Below are 16,592 nucleotides of genomic sequence, written 5' to 3' on the forward strand. Positions count from 1 at the left end.
TATTATTTTAACGTCTAGAACATTTTAAAGGGAATTTTGCATTAGCATATGTATGCTGCCTCTGGGCATAGACTGCAAAACAACATTATTTGTGAAAAGATACTTAACAAGCACAATTGTGCTAGTTTAATGTCTAAAGAGCCCTCAACTCTTTATGAATATCTTAATCCAGTATTAACCTTTCTTAAAACAAAAATAGACTTGCCATTTAAAGTAAGTCTCAATCGCTTGGAGCCTTCGACTACATTTCCAGGATATGAGAGCTCAAATCTGTAATCAAACGTGTTTGTCTGGGACAAGTCGATCAGGACAGGGTACGCCACGCTTCTCTCCGCTCCTTCCGGCTAGGTTGTAAAGACATACATTCTATGATGAAGTGTATTGTGTATTTATGGATACGATGATACCCATGTAGATTTCAATTTTACTACGATTAGACACATAAGGTATTTTCACATAAATTTATAGTCCGTATGCTAGTGTGACTGACATATGCTTTATTTTGAGTGGCCTACGTATTCAACCCATCTACCTTATAACAAATTTTCGGTACTTACCTCTACTCTCAAGTCTTTTACCACGGTGTCTTTGGCTATTTCGGAGTCGGCCTGAATTGTTAATTTAATGTCACCAATCTCCAAGGGAACGATCGGGAAAAATGCAGGGGTAGCCCTACCTGATTTCGCCTGCAGTACAAACATAGTAATGCTTTAAAACAAAAAGTAACATTGCATTTATTGTTCTCTGCAATCGTAAAATTGATTGGCATATTCCGGTTCAAAATATATATTACCTTTATATACTCAAAGCTCATACGTATTTCCTCACAAGCAAAACACAAACATAAGACTTTCTAAGAATATAAGAAGTATTTAATTATATTTCAACATTGAATTAATACAATCGCTTTTCTATGGTTGAACTTATTTATTGATGCATTATCATACCAAAATGCACAGAACAAGATCGCCACATTTTTCCTTTAGCTTTCTGGACTTTCCTCTTTTTGAAACAGCAAGTCCTCTGAATGAGTCGCTTTTCTTTAATGTGACGAGAATCTGTAAAACCAAACTTGTTTTAATCTTTTGAAGAAATCAATGTCCAATGAATATATTCAAGTCAATATATGTATACGTACACGTTGAACCTGAAAACTCTCTTGAATCTTCCTTATCACTTACGGATCAAATGAAATGCTTTTTAAATCATGTTCATTTTATTGAGTAAATACAACCAGTGTTCAGGAACTGGTAACAATTTCTCTGCCAAGCCCCGAAATAGAATGTCATGGAATTGGAAACTCTGCATAGTCATCCGTGTTAGAAAGTAAAAGGGTAAAGTAACCATATACATACATATCATGTCATTAAAAATACATATTACTACTGTAAATGGAATATCACTTACATAGAGATCTTCCGAGTGATAGTTGAACACATTTGCTTGTATTACAACTTGCTCATTGCGCAGGACGGAAAAGGGTAGCTGAACACTAACGAAGAAGGGCAAGAACACCCTCAACTGAAATAAGTATCTATAATTGAAGCATAAGACATGTATAAATATAGTACGTCATCCAGATAACGACTATCATTTTTTATGAATATTCACTTAGGGGAAGTTTTACCTCATATGAGAATATCTAAGTTCATCTGAATTACATTACTTTTCTGTGACAATCACGAATCGCGTCTACTTGCAGCCCTACTTATTTTTTCATTATTTTAAAACCAATTACATTCACTGTACGGGTGAAAATTGCCCTGCACATCTAAGTCTCAGATGCGTCAATATAAATTGCATGAATTGATTTGTCATTTTTAACTTCATCAACAACACATCCAATGTATAATAGTATATACGTCAAATTATAATAACAAACGAATATATACACAAGAACGCATAAAAAACTTAGCAGTTGTTTGATAACGTTCCAATATCATACTTTTTCGACATTGTTTTGAGAGATTCCGTAACAAATAAAGATAAGTGTATCAGGTCCGTTCTATTTTTGGCTGTATTAATTATAATACATATTTAGACACATGTGGTCGTACTTGATATAATAGTTATTCTTATTCATACTTTTGGTATTGCTAATATTAATATAAATAAAAATTGATTAAAAATTGTCTCCAACACCAAAGGTTTGCAACGTATTCAATGTCCTTAATGCCACTTCTGATTAATATATCAGTTTAAATAGGAGTGGGTGTACCGACAGTTTAATTCTGTTAAGGTACCATTTTTGATAATACAATTTTTCAGATGAATCTTGAATAAATAATGTACAAGAAGCATGTATATATGTATAAAAAGAGGAATGATCGTCATTGGTGGTATAAGTGTTACTTTCAACGATTTTTGGTATTTATTCTAATAGGATTCGTTCTCACTTGTTTGATTTTGTGAACGCCAAACGTTTACATAAATGAATTTAGAACCAATAAATGCATTAAATAACTTACTCATAGTTTTCAATGTTAGGTATTAATCCTTGCATTTACAAAACAAAACACTCAATGCCTTAATATCCGGTGTTCCTAGTTAAAGCATAGTTTCGAGCACATTATTTTAAAAAGAAATGTTCACAACGTGTATGTCATGGCCTTAATACATCTCTGTGTCATAAAACAATAATTCGCCAATTTAAAAAAAAACACCACCACCACAAGTTTAGTCTTATCATCAGTATTAACTGGAATTCCAAATGTCACAGTAATCTGGTAACTTAGCTAAATGATTTCAATTACTTGTATACACTTGCTTAGTTATCAGAATATAACAATATTTAGAGACACAATCATACACGTATTACTCAGAAACTACACGTCTTCTAGAAACAAAACTAATGAAATAAGAGATTCAAATGAAAATGTGGTAAAAAGTCTGGAGTACCTCTGCAGGGGCATATGCTACAGACAGGTGGGAGTTTCCATCAATAGCAAAGCATGTGGCCACCCAGGTGGTGATTGTATCGGGAGCTGTTGCAATAAACTCAGCTATTCCCGTCGCGCTGTCAAACATGTCCGTCATATTAATCAATCAGTATATCAAATTTTTTTTGATACCTTCAGCCTATTTGCCCAATACAATCTTGTGTTACAGCAATACTTGTTTTCTTTCTCGATTCATTTAAGTGATAGTTGATTTAAAAGCGACTTTTTAAACAACTCTTAAACTACGTTTTGTCTTAAATTGGCACACAATTTTGGCTTAAATTGCCATTTAAGGTTACAAACAAACACCACTTTAATCGTACCCTGACGTAACATTGTTGAATAGCCAAGTGTCGGGAAATTTCTTTCGAAGTGTCACCGATTTTTCTTGGATGTCTTTGCTTTTCGGTTGTGAAGTTGTAATAGACGAAGATGATGCAAATACTGTTGTTGTTGTTGGTTGTTCTGCTGCTAAAGATGATGAAAACGTAGGAGTAGTAGTAGTAGAAGTTTCGAACCCAACCGTTGATGTCGAAGAACTTTGTGTAGTAGTGATCAAGTCTGCTATAATACAAAATGATTTAAGTACATTCTGAAAAGGAGATCCATCGCAACAACGACATAAATCCAAACTATGAGAATATGGTTATTGTGAAATGTTCATTGACGAATATTAAAATTGAAATATTTTCACTTCCCCTTACCGAAGCAGGAATCAGTCGTACTCAATGTTAAAGAACACTAATTCATGTTCAATGACTCGGAGGCGCAGAAAATGAACGACTTTGTAGGACTCAGTTAAATATTATTTTGAATTTGTTAGAGATGGAATATATACACAGAAACCGAAAACATTGTCATTTTTAACGACAACAGATTCCTTTTGAATTTGGTCTTTATTAATAAATATAGTACACTGGTACTTCACTCATTTATGATTTATCTTCCTGTAATTATAGATTTTCTTTCATAGGACATTAATCCGAATGGATTTTTTTCTGAGTGACTATATCGTAGCATATCAACATGATAAAAAATGTGAAACATTTACTTTATGGATTATTATTGCATGCAACTCTTATCAAACCTGTTCTTTCTCTTAGTGATATTCCGGTGTAATACAGCCATACCGACTGCAAAGGAACAATTAATTGCTTATTTATCAATTTTGTAATCAATAATTCGTTTGAAAAACAACAAAATATATTTTTCACCCCGACTTTTCTCTAACAAGAATATTTAGATAAGATGTATTCTTTACCAAAACCAAAAAGAAAGGATATCTCACCCGAAGAATGTTGCTAAATGAGGAGTCATCAAGTGTAATGGTATTTTTCCCATTATCTAATGAAGGCAGAAGTTTCTGCAATAATCATATTATAAACATACATTACTACTCTTTTAAAGTACCTAGATTGCTTAAGGTTTGCTTTATATTTACCTGAAAATAAGGATTATTCATACATGACCAGCAGCCTAAATTTGTTATATGATCCTGTTCAAATGCACAACTATTGAAGTAGAATAGTCGATCAACGGGCATAGTAATACCTCAAAAGATTTCACACAATCGTTACATGAATATCAATGTTGGGGCAACTGCCTTAGTAAGGAAAGTAAACATAACACAATCACAGTCATAATAAACCGGTTTGCTCGAGCAGTTATTTGAATTAAGATGAATGGAAAATAGTAAAAAACGTAAAAGACATTGTGTTCTTACCTCCGTGATATCATTGCCTGGATCCAAAATCAGAATGCTCTTGTCCACTGATAGCAGATAAAAGTTAGAATTTGCGTTCCCTTCCAGGTGAATATTGGCAGCATCACCTGGCCTTACCTCTTTTTTGTCGAAGGATATACGTGTTTTTACCTAGAGATGTTCATAAAGATTACAAAACATTAGCACAAAAATGAATTATTACAATAATGATTTTTTTTGGAATAGTTTTCAGATAAATACACAACAAATGATTTGAATTTTTATGCATCCATCCATTAACGTATTGAAATAATCACCTCAGTTGCTTCATCGGGTTTTATATCCACTTGAAGCGCGTCAGTTCCTTCATTGATTCCTTAACAAAAAGAAATACAAACACTATAACGTTGTAGATTTCTTTATTCGAGATATGAATTATTAGCTCAGATACAGGTGCAGTATATAACATTTCAAGGTTTGTGTCAAAGTAATGTGTTTAATTCATATTTATAGATATAAACAAATCAACACACCGTCTGTGTAATACTTTTTTATTGCCCTCACTGACCACGCCATGACGACAAAGTTTGGTCTCATCTCTTCTGTTGCAGTGACAGTAATTTGCTTCGGTTGACCTTCAGAAAGGTCAAACCATTCTCCCTCATCAACATACCATCCGTTTGAAACAACCTACAATCGTTACTTTAATATATGCAACTATTTTCTTGTGGTCTAGTGTATAGTCACAAATTCTATAACACCATGTAATTAGTAGCTGGTAACTTTTATAATGTTTCGTCCAAACTAAAAGCTCTTTTTAGTATTATAGTAACGTTTAGTCCTGAAGTTGAATATTATCGCATTTTATGATCGAAACTCATTAAATTTGCACAAATATTAATAAATTTGTTTTTTGGTAATCGCAGACAATCACCTATTCACATAGTTAACGGAAATCGAAACGAAATACTGATACTGTGTCTGATAGTATTTGAAGAACAGTCATTCTAGTAAGACTCTACTCGCCATAGGAACAAAACGATACCTTGTACGTTGCTGTAACCGTTTCGCCAGTCACTGAAATCCTAAATCTTGCGCTGTCACCTACAGTCTACATTAAAATAAAAACGAATGTTTTTGTTTACACTCATTACTTTCAATAGTTAGTAAAACTTAAATATTGTTATGCTTTATTGCGTTATTTAGTTTAACTTTAGAGGCGTATTTAAGAAGCTTTTTAGAACCAAATGTTAACCTTAGTGTGTTTTCCGATATTTAACAAGGAATATTTGGAATACACACTATTTTCAATTTTTTAAATTTATTCATATGCATATGGGCATTTTTTCTTGCTGATGTCCGTACCTTTTCGCATTAAATCCATCTATAAACTGACGATAAAGCATTCGGATACCAATGTGTCCGTTAAAATATAATTTAGTTAACTACATTTTTTGCGATCGACACATGCACTATAATTAAGTCACCACGATCCATCTTACCAACACTTTGGGTCCTGATACTTGTTTCAAAGTCAAAGAAGAGTTAACCAGGGGGTTGGTTGATGGGTAGATACTGTATCCACGCGAATAAATATCCCTTGTTGTTCCGACTTTTCGCAAAACAGCCTAATGAATGATACAATCCATTTTAGAAAAAATAAACGGATAAAGTACCATGATCGCTGTTCAAGTTATAGTGATAAATTGTCATTAAATTAAATATTAATGGACCAATGGCATGTTCATTGTAATTCAAAGTCAAATACTACAAAAAAATTGTCTAGTATCATATAAGTGTTTCTTTGATTTCATAAAAACACCATAGAACAATACATTTTTCTGCCGTGTTCTTGCTTTAATTTAATAATTGATGATAACCCTTACTGATAATTGATTGTGTAGAGGCGTTTTACTGTAGGTGCGATACGTCATCACCAATGTAAAAATGATTTTTGCTGTTGTTTATTTGTTATTGTTTTAAAAAAATCAATTTTTGATTTACCCACGGATTCTTATAGGCCAGGAGACTCCAAAATCACGGCATAAGAAATCGACCAAAACAACCATTATACCGAGGTAATTGAGGGATACTTGCTTGTTTGATAATATAATAACGATTTTGCGCGGTATATAAGGGGCTACGGCATATCAATCTGCAGTTTTCTGGCACATGTCTTGATAAATGGGGTGAGGGAGAGCGAACTGTTTTAATTCACTTTTCATTTATTGTTAACTTAAAACTGTTATCTTTTTAAGATAAATGCAATTAAAATGGTAAAACTAACTTATTATTGGATGCATTGAGCTGTTTGTAAAGCACTATTTTAATAAAATTGGATTTCTCGAATAAATACAAAAGCTCGTTATGACCAGCGTAGGTTTTGCTGGTTAGTTTTGTTGGATAGCTTTAAAATATTCAGGTTTAAGTCCAGTTTTAATTTAATTATGTCATCATCCGTTAGAGATAATGCCACCTATGCGACGTTATGCTACTTAAGTTTCAAACTATTATTCATTGACGTACATTTTTGTAACTTTTATTGAATTTACAACACGCATTAACCTTGTGTAAACAATCATACGTTTGGTGTAACGGTAAAGATTAAACCTTATTTTTTCCCCTTTAAACACTGGTTTAAAATCTTTTTACACGTCTGATTGCAAAACCAATAGGCCTAAGCTGTAATTGAAATTGAAATTAAACGTGTAATTTCAACTCCTCAGAAACAGTCAAATAAAATCAGCAGTATAGCATTTTGTCAAATATATTGCCATGTCATATTCAGAAAGAAAATGGAATCTGTATAAAGTGAGTATGCGTATATTCAAATATGTTGTAGCCGGTGATTTTACAAGATGTACATATAAAATACTTACCCGAGTGTAGATATACGACACGTTCGAATGTAAATCATTCCCTTCAACTGTATAACTAAATGTGTTGTCTTCGCTAACATCAATCCGTGATGAGTTGCGAATGATGACCCATTTACGATTGATAAGGTAGAGCCTTATTTCAACCCAAACATCAACATCCGCCGATGCAATCCCAGGGTAGGGGTCGCCAGAATATCTGGTTATCTCCCCCTGAATTAAATGAAATCAAATACAAAATGCTTATCTAAATAGTTTGATTAAACTTTAAGTCTTGTCATATACATCTATCTTTAACAACAGTGTAATGGCATAAGGGCATATTTTAATCTTTTGATAAATGACACGCAGTCACCCTCCCTAATTTTGGGTAAGGCATATAGTTGTGTGTTGGTGGTTCTAGTTTATGCCCTCTGGTTTCCGTTATTATCGATCTGTTTGCGGATCAATAGAAATTGATTAGGCAAAGCATTACCAATACTGCCCCGTTTCTTTTAGCATAGCCTTAAATGGCAATGCCAAAAATATTACAGAGGGAATTTGGCAACCCGCTGTGGCATCAGGGCTAAAAACTGCGTGGTCAGGTTAAAATGTCTTAGCCTTACTCCTTAAACTAGGCCAGAAACAGTGTTATTGAATGAAAACAAATATTATAAATTGAATTCATAAACATTTTGGTGGACCTGATATAACATTGCCAGGTTGCATGGTAAGTTAGTCCCTTATTAAATGAAATGTAATTTAACGATTTAACACTTACCGAAATGTCTACGTCTTGTCCAATGTGAAACTTCTGCTGAAACTTTAGTCCTACGGCAACGTCGTATGCTCTAACATTTATGAACGATTCTGCAGAAATATTCACTCCCGTTACATCTTCCACGACATTGGCAAAAATTGTTAACCGTCTTGAAACAGAGAAAAATAAATTTTAAGAAAAACTTATATCAGTTTCAGTGTAAAATATGAAATTATGAATGTAAAATATAAAGTTGTAATGTTTTATAATTTTAAATTTCTAGCATTAGCGGTCATTGCCAGATATCCATTTATTACGCTGTGTTTGGTAACAGTGATATAGGTCTCACACTAGCGGCTGTTGTTTATGAAAAACTACGATAACGCAATGATCCAAAATAATGAAAAATAACGTATATGGACAAATTTCATCGTATTAAGCCATAATCCTAGAGATCATGAATTTATTAGGTTTTAATGTGCTAACTCGTCGCCATTTTATAGTAAAGCCGTTATCTTTTATATACAACCTATAAACGACACAGTTTAAATTGCTGTGAGTAAGGGGTTACATGTGTTAAAACTATCTGCACAAACGGTTTTAAACTTGCTTTTATGAAAGGTGTTTTGCCCTGCATGCCTTAATTACCGTCATTTTCTGAATCAGGACTAAATTATACAAAACCTTTATTTTTCACCAAATCAGTATCAGTAGTATATAAATACATATTTTCAATAGTTTGTTATACCTGTGTATAAAAGAGTTACCAAGGGTATACGTTATGTATGTTTAATTACTATTCATCGCTAACAATGCGTAACCTTTAAAACTGAAAAATATAAATGTCAAAGATTTCCCTAGAATTTTTCGACTTAATCAAGTACGTACAGCACGCTGGTGTAATAACGAGAGGCATTGAAAATGTCCCGAGCAAAATATGACTTTTTGAAGTCTGAGGCTAATTCTGTAAATGGCAAGTTTATATCAACGGATCCGTCCTTGACCTGAAAATAAATGATATCATCATAATTACATTAATTTCTAGAGAGTCACTTAGGAATAATGGAATATCACACTAAAAACTTTCGTCAATTCTTTGCAAATATTTTATAGTCCATCCACTGGATTTAGACAATTTTTTTAATACAACATGACACACACCAATAAGTTTACACCTTAGCAGCTTAAATTATTGACTTATTTGATAAACATAGGCACACGTGTGAGACAAAGGGCGGCCTCATTATTTGAAATAAAGTGGCGCATCATGGGATTGATAGTTAGGGAACCTCTTGGACGTTTGTTGTAACTTTCGTGCGGTACTCAAACACTACCATAGTCCATGATTAAGATTGTTTAACTTCCCTTAACTATAAATTTATTCCTTAAAAGGATTTCCTACTACGTTTTTAAAAACGTCGAAAGATTATTAAAAACCTCCATTAGAAAGAGTTGTCTTATCTTGTACTCTTATACTATATTGTATATAGTGAATGCTATAAACTTGTTAAAGAAAAGGTATTTAAAAGGTACTGTTATCTGCACTGTAAATATAGAGTGTGTTTACTTATTATAGAAAGAGTTTTACCTTGTACTGTTTCACTGCACTGTAGCTCGAGTACTTTAATGTTAGTTCCAGGTCACCAGACACACCTTTTCCAAAGGTGTACCTACAAAGCAGGTATGTAAATTAAATCCAATATCATGTTTTTTTATAATCTATTTTCGTGTATATTGATATTGCTAGCATGTATATTTCTAAATGATAACGTATATCATTTATATCATGCAAGATCCTGACCCGACACTTATTTAAATCTTGATATTTCATCAAGTCTTCCTGATACTGCAACTCTTTTGTCTTATACCAAGTATTATAGTCATTATTTCAGGTAATATTCTCCTCATACATCCATTTTCTATTCTATTACCCTTATGCTACCATCATCTATCCTTCTAATACCATAATGTATCAACCTACTTCGACCTTTACCCTCCTGTTCACATATAATTTCCAATTAAATCAAAAACAATTTATTATCAACCAAGTCTTATCCCTTAAATGTTGAACTTACAGGGCCGAAACTTTCCCGTTTAAAGAGTCTTCTGAAACCGTGGAAACTTCCCGTGGGAAATCCAACTCCACATAAAACTTCGGAAGCTCTGAAATAGCATAGACTTTTTCATTTTCCTACAATAAGTAATCAGCAATATAAATATTTACAAATACTTACCATTCCGAGGTCTCTTGAAACGGTTATAAATTGTATGTATTTCTAGTGGTGCCATAAGCATAAGATCAAGCTTGATTTAAATGAAAGCAAATAATACACCTGTCGCAGAGCCCCCACTATATCTTATACATTACAGGAACAAAATGGAGCCACATCTCCTGAATGTATAAGGTCAAACAAAGGTTTATTATTAGGATTCAAGTTATTTTGTAACACACATATTTTTAAATCAATTTCTTTAAAGATAAAAATTAGCTGAAGTTGAGGAGCAATTTTACTTAGGGCGATTGGAACGTTAAGGTACAAACAATGTTCTTAGGGACATCGTATTTTTAAAGCATAATTTTTATCATATTTAGTTAATACAGGCTACAAAACATCGATTTTTAGCTGCCTATTCTAGTTGCCTATCACCAAATATAATTTCAAAACATGAAAACCATATATTTTAAAAAAAGAAAAACATCAAAAACTATTTTTCTTTATGAAGTTTAAAAAAGCCCGTTATGCTCTAAACACTATCAGTTTAGATGATTAAACATTTTGACAGCATAGCATTTATAAAATAAATGCCGAATGCAAGCAAGTAAGAAAAGCATTAAGCACCCTCTATACTTCTCTATAGGTATTTTCTAACATGGGTGTACGTTCTAGAATTTAGAGTGCAATTAGAAAATCAATATATCAACATAAGAAAATAATAGGGGTTGCGACATGCTTCCTTGGCGTGTACAACACCACATAATTAGTTTTTTTTATTCCTTTTACGGGTGGGTGGGGTTTGTCAGGGGTAAGTATACATTTTATTACCGAATTCTTCAACATCAAAATACGTTGCTTTGGTAAATTTCTGAAAAACAAACACAGGTATTTACTTCTCAACTACATATTATCAACTTACCTAAATTCATCAAATAGTGAACGATTCTAAGCAAAATGTTACACGTTTAAACTATTATGGTACATTAAATAATTATGTGTGCTCTTTTATACACTTTTGCTAATTTACTCACAATTCGATTTTTTTCTGATGTGTGTGTTACTTAGAACGGCAATATAGGCACAATCTATATATATTTTCATCCCATGATAATGCCAAATGAGATTGGAAGAATTGAATCTTCTGTCTTTTATTAATATCTTATTACCTCATTTGAAACTTTTATCGTCCATTCTCCAAGAACGGGATAACTGGACATTTCCATTCTACCGATGTAAACACCGCCACTATCAGTAACATTGGCCCAGCGTCGCACCCTGTTGGAGTCGGCGTCCTTGAAATATTTTTTTTATAAGCATAATATCCGAATTTTAAAGGATTAGACACAAAAATGCTATGGTTAAATTGATGTCAAGAAAAAGTACCCTTCAGTCGTTTATTAATGACAAAACGTATCCTTGTAGCTTCCATTATTTTTTAAACTATTGTTTTTCCCGAGTTTGCGGAAAAAGGTGGGTAGGGAAGCGTTTGTTTGTTGTTGTTTTTTGTTATCAAAAAGCAATTATGACGTATTAATACGTTTGTGCGTCTGCGTCCACCTTTCAGTGTTGTTTTGATGCGAAAATTGTACCTTTTACTAAGGTTAGCATTTGATTTAAATACCGGGATTTAATTATACTGTCTAGTTTCATTTTCACACAAAAAAATGTCGAGATAAGACCTACGAACATGCATGTGTCCTTTGTTCTTAAATGTATCTAAAATGTCTTCCAAAAGGCGAAAAGGTGATGGTCATAAAAATCTGCCAGAAGTTAAATATTGTGTTCGCATGCAACAAATAAGGTTAGTCGGGAAAGAGCAAACAGACAGTCTTCAAGTACGCCTTAGCGGTAACGCTCATTTCTCCAGACTGATCTTGATTATTCAGGAAGCTTCCGAAAAAAAACTCTCCAATTCCAATTCTGACATAAATTGGTTGTTTTATGTAGTTAAAAAAGTGGATTATTCAGCGGCTCGAATCTAGCTGTTAATCTGCGAGAAACATATAAACCATCGTATGACAACTTATAAACACTACCAACGCAACTTAAATCAGTTTGATGTAACAAGCCTTACTATTCATATTATTCTTTAAATAGAAGGATGAACACTTACGAATATTTCTATGGTGAAAGTTTCCTGTACCACTTTCCGTTCATCGTTTATGACCAAAATTCGGAACTGAACTGAAAAACGATTTCGATATTTAAAAAAAAAATCATGTTTCACGTAATGTTATCAACAACAACAGTACAGCAATGCAACAATAACATTTGTTTACATATTTAGATAAGGATACAATATATATATATATATATGACACTAAGTTGAAATATTTTTGCAACGTGTCACTTGTGTTGGGATTCGAGGCCACGACCTCTCACAGGGTTCAGTCATCTATGTAACTAGTCCTATCTCACCTGTTTGTCCAGCTTTGTAGATACCTTTGTCCGTCTGTACTAGAGGGAATTGCTTGTCGACGGAATCGCTATGTATATTTGGGTAGAAGTTACGTGTACCAACACTCACACCGTCTTTAGTCACAGTAAGGAGTCCTTTGTAGCTGCCCGTTTTCATTTTTCCCGGAAACTGCCAATGTTAAGGCATATTTCAGATTTTCATCTTAGCTAGTTAATATATCAGTGATCTCTTTGTAACAATATCTTATTAGAAATGTAAGAAAAATTCAAAGTTTATCACTATGTATATAATGGCAAGTACATTATTTCCTTTGTTTAACCGTTGCTTTTGCTACTATTATGCTTTAATTAATCTAAGTCTGTACAGTCCTATGTTACAATCCAGACATTTTCATATAGATAAACAAAACGTCTTGTATGTACTAGAAGGTTGTGATTTAATGGCTGTTTAATATTCATGCTTCGACAACATGATAACAAACTAACCTCAAGGCTTAAACTTCTTCTCGGTTTATCTTAAAAAGAGAAAAATGCAACTTATATTATGTTTAAAGCGAATAGTTTGAATTATGTGGAGTACTTAACAATAGGTATATTTTTCAATTAAACATGTTTTTCCTGTTCTTTATGCTTTAACGTCAAAAGAAGCATATGTATGTCAATTATTTGTCGAGTTCAACCTTTATCCATCAGTACGCTCACTATGCCCGGGACAAACGTATTTGGCGCACGAGGGCTCATGGACAAGGTTATCACATGACTCCCGTTCATAGGTATGTTGACGTCATTGTAGGCCGTTGCCAAATCGCAGACAACAACGAATTTGCGACCAGGGATGATGCGATTCGGAATAATTGTATCCATGTTCCTAAATAGGTGGACATAATAAATTGTGGTTAGAATGGTTAGACCGAATTTCCGGTAAAATGGACAGGAATTGGCTTGACAAAAATATTTAAACTATAGCCAAAGAAACTACACTATAAGAACAAGTATTGGCCTGTAATGCATAAAGAAAAATAAAGCTGTCTCTATTTTATTTGACGCTTTTAGAGTAAAAACTGAATGTTATAATAAAGCTCATTTTACGATTGCATATCATTTTAATCCGTTAATCTTAAAAACACATTTGCGACAAGATATATCAAAAGAGCGTGCAAATGAAAAACCTTCTTACGACTCTAAAATAACATAGACCCACTTATAAGCATACCAGTTGTAGTACCCGGCCTCCACAGACCAGGTCAGGCAAACCAGCCAACATACCGCGAACACGCCTCCACCTTAAACAATATATATTAAATGAGTTATTAAATGCATTGTTTTCAATAGAATCTGAGTGTTTCTCAGTCGGTAATCAAATAACAAAGATAAAGCTAGCTAAGTGTATGGATAAATTAATGTATGTCATTTAAACAGTAAGTGTTCACACATAGGTAAGTAAAACAAAATCTAAAATTATTTAAGGAGCCACGATAAGTGCAAAACAATGCTGTAATATAAATATTTTAAGATAAATAAAAAAACATTAACTTATAAAAGGAAACTAGTACTGAATTCGGCTGAAGGGTTCCATAACTGTTATTTAATATCCACTGTCTGGTTATATTACCAGCTATTGTAATAATTAATTATTTCAGTACATATGAAGCAAAATAAACGCAACATACACATGGCATATAGTTTAACTATGAAAGTTACCAACACAATTTTGTATCACTACCATACACGCATTCTAACAAAACAGTTAAATAATTGTCTTGACTTTACCGTACCTTTTACAAGATCCATTTCAAATAAGTCAGCAAACAATACGCTACTTGTTTTATAGCTTCAACAGATTTAAATGCGCATGCGTTACAAATAAATATGTCTTCTGCTTATGCGTTAAAGCCGACATACAGCTGTTTGGATTAGGTTTTCTTCAGAATTTCCAAATAGGCTTACATTCAATGTTTTGCTAATGACTTCAAGTGTTGGGAAAGTTATGGGACTGAGAGACACGTTCTGGTGAAATCATTCGTTTGACTACTGGGCATCCCCCGTCCGTATTTTTCATAGAAGTATTTTACCTATAAGTTTATTATTATTTGTTTTATTATTGAGTTTCCTCAAGTTAATGCATACTTTGATAAGATTTACCTTTTACGTTTTTTTCTTTATTTAGGATTGTTGGAATAAGAGTGAGGTTTGTGCACTTAAACTGGTTTTAACTCCCAGTAAATTTTCATTTAACTGACCGTTCCAAGGCGGTACCTAACAATCCTTAATAAACAGACCAAGGTTTTGATATATAGTATGTATCCACTGTGCTGTTCGTGTAGTTTTGTGCTGTTTTTCCATGTTTCCTGTTTGTGATGTTTTGTTTTATGTTCTATGTCTTTGGCGTTTACCCATTTTTGCATAAATATTCATTGTATAATTTGCTGATAATACCAAGGTGGTAACCAAAACGTTTATAAATACAGATATTTTGATATATGTATGCTGTATGATTTGATGTTTTGTTCCGTTGTGTGTCTGTCCTTTAGGAGTTTTGTACTGTTGTTCCATGTTTCTTATTTGTGATTTTTTGTTTTTGCGTTATATGTCATTGGCGTTAACACTTAAACGGGGTTTATGTTTAAACTTTTAGCTACTGAGCTCGTTTCTTTAGTTTTTCACATCAGTATTTATCCTAAACAGGATCTTCATTTTTAGTGTTAATAGTTAGCTTGTCAATGTAGTTTTCACTGTATTATTTAATGTTGTAAACAACTTATTAGGCTTATCTTTGAAAAGGATGATTTGTTTGGAGGTGAATAGTACCACAGGGTGGGATAATTTAATCGAACATCTTAACTCGACTTGTGACGATGGGCAATGTTGTTACATACCATTTTGCCATTGTTGTAAACTAAAACATGTCCGTAAGGTATGACATGTTGATAATGAAACTTCTCATACAGCCTATTTATATTGCATATCATATATATCCAATGGTTATTATAGAAAGTATCGCGACTGATTTACATGAACTCAGATGACATTACTGACTAGATATATACGATTTTCTTAATATATTTGTAGACACATGGAATATGGTTCCCACAAAACATATTTGCACGACGGATGCGGCCGACGGATGCTTGTTCATTAAATTACGTCATAACATTAAAATTCATGCCCATCTTTTTGTAAACGCAATGGGCACCCCTGTGTTTTCAGCGCTTTGATTATTCAATCAGTCATTGCATCGGCTGAGTCATGATAAATACATACACCTCGTAATCTTCTTAATCGCATTTGTGTTCTAAACTGGGAAATGCTAAAAAGATTAAAATAATCCGATTATGCAATTAATCATAGCAAAAAGGCATGTTATTGACATGCAGACCTAAAGCGTGTGCCAGATCACGTTCTCTTCTAATGAGTACACTCGCCCCAAGCTATAATTTAATCATTAGAGACATTATATGTTACCACTCTTTTCATTTGAAAGCAGACCTATCCGTATAAATATAATAAGCGCTCCCTTTGTCTTAGGTTACATCTTTTGATGGATCCTAGATTCTTGTATTTTAGATTCTTGTGTTGTTGTTTTTTGTTAAATCTGCACTCTCACAGATTGAACGTCTTGACAACTGTTTTAATTGTTGTCTTGGAACAAGCCAATATTTTGCGAAAATGCATGGAAATCAGTTATATAAGACTGCTGAGAAA

General features: G+C 33.1%; 1 protein-coding gene across 1 annotated transcript in view; it reads right to left on the bottom strand.

The window, feature by feature from the left end:
• The window catches only part of LOC128215392 (alpha-1-inhibitor 3-like), a 29,044-nt gene extending 15,997 nt beyond the window's left edge, over positions 1-13,047 (bottom strand). The window contains exons 1-18 of the mRNA XM_052922079.1: positions 12,891-13,047; positions 12,586-12,656; positions 11,639-11,764; positions 11,301-11,340; positions 10,332-10,419; positions 9,845-9,926; positions 9,145-9,260; positions 8,278-8,425; positions 7,521-7,730; positions 4,663-4,812; positions 4,228-4,302; positions 4,027-4,072; positions 3,263-3,383; positions 2,899-3,016; positions 1,408-1,521; positions 948-1,058; positions 558-686; positions 206-344 (exon numbers count right to left, since the gene is read on the bottom strand). Coding sequence (XP_052778039.1) covers positions 206-344; positions 558-686; positions 948-1,058; positions 1,408-1,521; positions 2,899-3,016; positions 3,263-3,383; positions 4,027-4,072; positions 4,228-4,302; positions 4,663-4,812; positions 7,521-7,730; positions 8,278-8,425; positions 9,145-9,260; positions 9,845-9,926; positions 10,332-10,419; positions 11,301-11,340; positions 11,639-11,764; positions 12,586-12,656; positions 12,891-13,047 — 2,041 coding nt within the window. The remainder of the gene's footprint in view (positions 1-205; positions 345-557; positions 687-947; positions 1,059-1,407; positions 1,522-2,898; positions 3,017-3,262; positions 3,384-4,026; positions 4,073-4,227; positions 4,303-4,662; positions 4,813-7,520; positions 7,731-8,277; positions 8,426-9,144; positions 9,261-9,844; positions 9,927-10,331; positions 10,420-11,300; positions 11,341-11,638; positions 11,765-12,585; positions 12,657-12,890) is intronic.
• Positions 13,048-16,592: the final 3,545 nt, after the last annotated feature.

The sequence above is a fragment of the Mya arenaria genome, chromosome 13 (assembly GCF_026914265.1).
Source record: "Mya arenaria isolate MELC-2E11 chromosome 13, ASM2691426v1".
Classification (NCBI taxonomy): Eukaryota; Metazoa; Mollusca; class Bivalvia; order Myida; family Myidae; genus Mya; species Mya arenaria.